This window comes from Cephus cinctus, unplaced genomic scaffold (genome assembly GCF_000341935.2).
Source record: "Cephus cinctus unplaced genomic scaffold, Ccin1 Ccin1_scaffold0499, whole genome shotgun sequence".
NCBI classification, from domain to species: Eukaryota; Metazoa; Arthropoda; class Insecta; order Hymenoptera; family Cephidae; genus Cephus; species Cephus cinctus.
Window position 1 is genome coordinate 77,005 of NW_014333169.1, and position 3,788 is coordinate 80,792.

A 3,788-nucleotide genomic window follows, 5' to 3' on the forward strand; every position below is an offset into this window, starting at 1 on the left:
ATACAGATCGCAGGTCAAGCTGATATTGAGGAAGAGGCAATAATTCAATACAGTATAGATGGTATACGAGATGATGAAGTAAACAAGACGATACTATATGGAGCATCTTCCATAAAAGAATTTCGCAAAAAACTTCAGTTATATGAAACACAAAAAGAGAACAGCGGAAAATCTCACAGAAGTATCCAACGACCGTCAAACAATGATAAACCAAAGAGAATAGCAGTGGACAAGATGACGGACAGAAAAGATGGAGTGATTGTGAAGCCTAAACATTGTTTCGTATGCGGTAATAAGAACCATCTCAGCAGAGATTGCCCAGACAAGGAAAAGGGAAGGAAGTGTTTCAAATGCGATAGGTTTGGCCACATATCTAGTGAGTACACTACTGAGGTGAAGAAATCTAGCTCAACCAATACAGAGTCTAGAGCAAGAGTGGACGCAGTTGAAGCTACAAAGCGGAAGATTCCAAAGGACATCAAGATGTTGGGCCAAGATGTTACAGCTTGCATAGATTCAGGAAGTGATCTACATCTTGTACGTTTCAGTGAATACCAGCGCTTAGGAGCACCAAAGCTTGAACTCAAGAAGATTGTATTTGACGGTGCAAATTCTAAAGATAATAAAACAATAGGTCGATTTACAACAGAAATAGAAATCGATGAAATGAAGTTCGACTTTGTATTTCATGTCGTGCCTGATGAATACATTCCTTACAATGTCATTGTGGGGGTAGAATTAACAGACTTGGCGGAAGTGAGGTTAAGACACAGAGCTGCAAAAGTAGTATCGCTAGAAGAAAAGGAAATGAAGGAAATTGTAGTACAAATAGATGATCCAGGATGGCAGACAGTTCTCTCCATCAACGCCCAAGTTGAACCAGAACCAGAGGTGTCAACAAGGCACATCGCCGATCCGAAAATCAGGGAAGAAGTAAAAGAAATAGTGGAAAATTATGAACCCAGAAAGACGAAAGAAACAGAAGTAAAGATAAACATAATTCTTAATGATGAAGTACCAGTTTTCCAGAATCCACGGCGCTTATCAGCTGATCAACGAAAGATTGTAAATGAAATTGTAGATGAATGGTTACAGCGAGGTATAGTAAGACACAGTACATCAAACTATGCCAGCCCTATAGTACTAGTTGCCAAGAAGAACAATCAGTGGAGGCTATGTGTAGACTATCGAATGCTGAACAGGAAGATTTTACGAGATAGAAATCCATTGCCACTAATTGAAGACCAGTTGGACAGATTGCAAGATGCCAGAGTGTTTTGTACACTAGATATGAAGGATGGATTCTTCCACGTGCCCATAGAAGAATCAAGTATTAAATATACAGCTTTTGTGACTCCGGATGGACAGTTTGAATTCCTACGAGTACTATTTGGATTGTGCAATTCTCCAGCTGTATTTCAGAGATTTGTCAGAGCAGTTTTTCAAAGACTCATTAACGATGGAACAGTTTTAGCCTATTTGGATGATTTAATTATTCCTGCCAAGACAGAAGCTGAATGTTGTGAAAAGTTGAAAAAAGTATTAAAACAAGCTGAGATGTATGGACTGATAATTAATTGGAAAAAATGTGAGCAGCTAGTGAGACGTGTTCAATATTTAGGATATATAGTGGAAGAGGGAGAGATTCGACCTTCAGACGAGAAAACCAAAGCCGTGAAAAACTTTCCAAAACCCAAGTCGGTAAAGCAGATACAGTCATTCCTGGGGTTAACAGGATATTTCAGGAAGTTCATACCAGATTACGCTCGAATCGCGCGACCACTATCAAATTTATTAAGAAATAGTGTCAAGTTCCATTGCGGTCCACTTCATTTCCAAGTTGGCGCTTTTTTGTCTACTACGATGAAATAACTTGAATTATCTGCGGGTATATGTCGTGGGCGAAAAATGTGTCAGGTCGAATATTTTTTCTTTTTTTTTTCTTTACAATGAGCCTTTGCCCAATAAAATCGGTTCCCGCAATGCTGATATCTGGCATCTTAGCAATATCAGTCGAAATTTTTTTTTCAATTTGTCTCCTCTCACACAATCTTAAAAAATTTGTCCCCTCGCATATACGTATGAGCTTCGACGCGACACAGGCATAACGAGTCGAGACGCGCATGCGCAACGAGCCAGTGAACACGTGTAGTCTTCTGTTTATATGGCCTCAGCTGTTGGCTACTATCTTATTATGAGTTCGTCTCATATTTCGCGCTTGTCGTTCGCGTATCGTTTCTGCGGACTGTGCATGTTATAATAGTGGATATAATTGATGTCTGTGATTTGTAATAAAACATAAATATATTATTTTTTTATAAATACATCGCGATTCCTAACCTGTCACTTCGTGAAAAAATTCAGTCATTTCATCATTTGATTGTTTCATTACCGCTTTACCGGTTAATTAATCATTTATTAATCATAGTGATAGTAACTGTAGTGTGATATACAGGGTGAACCACGAATCGTGATCAGTAGAGATTACTTTGTTATTAGCAGTCCGATCGAAAAAGTTTTTATCAGCTTTTACATGGTTTCAAGAGAGCTTTAACGTGATAGTGAAAAATTACTGGTCAACTCTTTTTTTAAATGTTTTTTTCAAGGTTACCTTGAATTTTTGGCAACTGAACATATAATTTTTTACGCCTGTCTGTTAGAGGATTTCAAGACGAATTCGGCACATGTAAGGACATGGCATTTTTTTCATCCGGTTCGAAAGAAAATTAAAAAACTTTGTATCTCAAGGACAATCACAGCTTCGCCCTTATACGCATCCATTCTGTCGTCTTCAGTCGTCATCAGTGTAGAGGAGACGCCATAAAGAATGCAAAACAATCTTTTGTTCACCGTCTACGCGAGTGTATTGCAGTTCGTGGACGCCATTTTGAACATCGCTATAATTAAGATTGGTAAATTTTGACTTTTCAACAACATTGGTTGCGTAATGTTGTTGCATAGGGAAAAGAATATATCTCTCGAGGAACAAAAAAAGCTGTTGCGGCGAGAGAATTTAAAGTTGTGACTTCTTGTTGCAAAAAAGAATGTTTCAAACACATTTTCAAAAACTCACCGATGATACAAAAAAAGTAATACATGAACACTGTAAGAGTTTAGCGCACACTAAGTCTCACTACTGACGTGAACAAACATCGCTAAATTACTTTAAAGATTCTAGTTTGAATTTGTCAAAATTGTTTAAATTGTTTATACAGTTTTATAAGTCAAAGAACCCTAACAAAAAATGCCCCATCAAAGAATCAACGTACTGTAAATATTTTAACCATTTTGTAAATTTTACATTCCATATGCCACGAACAGATATTTGTAATGATTTTTTTACTTATGAACAAATGAATGCACGAGAGACCGATGAAGCACGTAAACATTATCAAAAAGTGATTAATTATAGAGAGATGAAAGACAAAATGTTGTCTGTGCCTGGAAACATCTTGCGCTGCGAGTTCGATTATGGTCAAAATCTTCCCCTTCCTAAGCTACCTGTATCGGCTCAATTATTCTACTTGCGACTGATGTGGCTTTTTATTTTCAATGTTCACGTACACCATTCCGATAGGAGTTATATGTTTACATACATGGAGGGTTTAGCCAATAAAGGAAGCAATTCAGTGTGCAACATGATTTTAAATATTATAAAAAGAGAATTTGATTTACACTGTTATGACAGAATATTCTTATTTTCTGATGCGTGCGGCGGGCAAAACCGCAACCATATGATACTTATGTTTTTATCATTGTTGTCCGAGAGGCTTCAAATTGAAATTATT

General features: G+C 37.2%; 1 protein-coding gene across 1 annotated transcript in view; it reads left to right on the plus strand.

Annotated features, from left to right (window-relative positions):
* The window catches only part of LOC107268244, a 2,933-nt gene extending 1,061 nt beyond the window's left edge, over window positions 1–1,872 (plus strand). The window contains exon 3 of the mRNA XM_015740834.1: window positions 7–1,872. Coding sequence (XP_015596320.1) covers window positions 7–1,872 — 1,866 coding nt within the window. The remainder of the gene's footprint in view (window positions 1–6) is intronic.
* The last annotated feature ends 1,916 nt before the right edge of the window (window positions 1,873–3,788 follow it).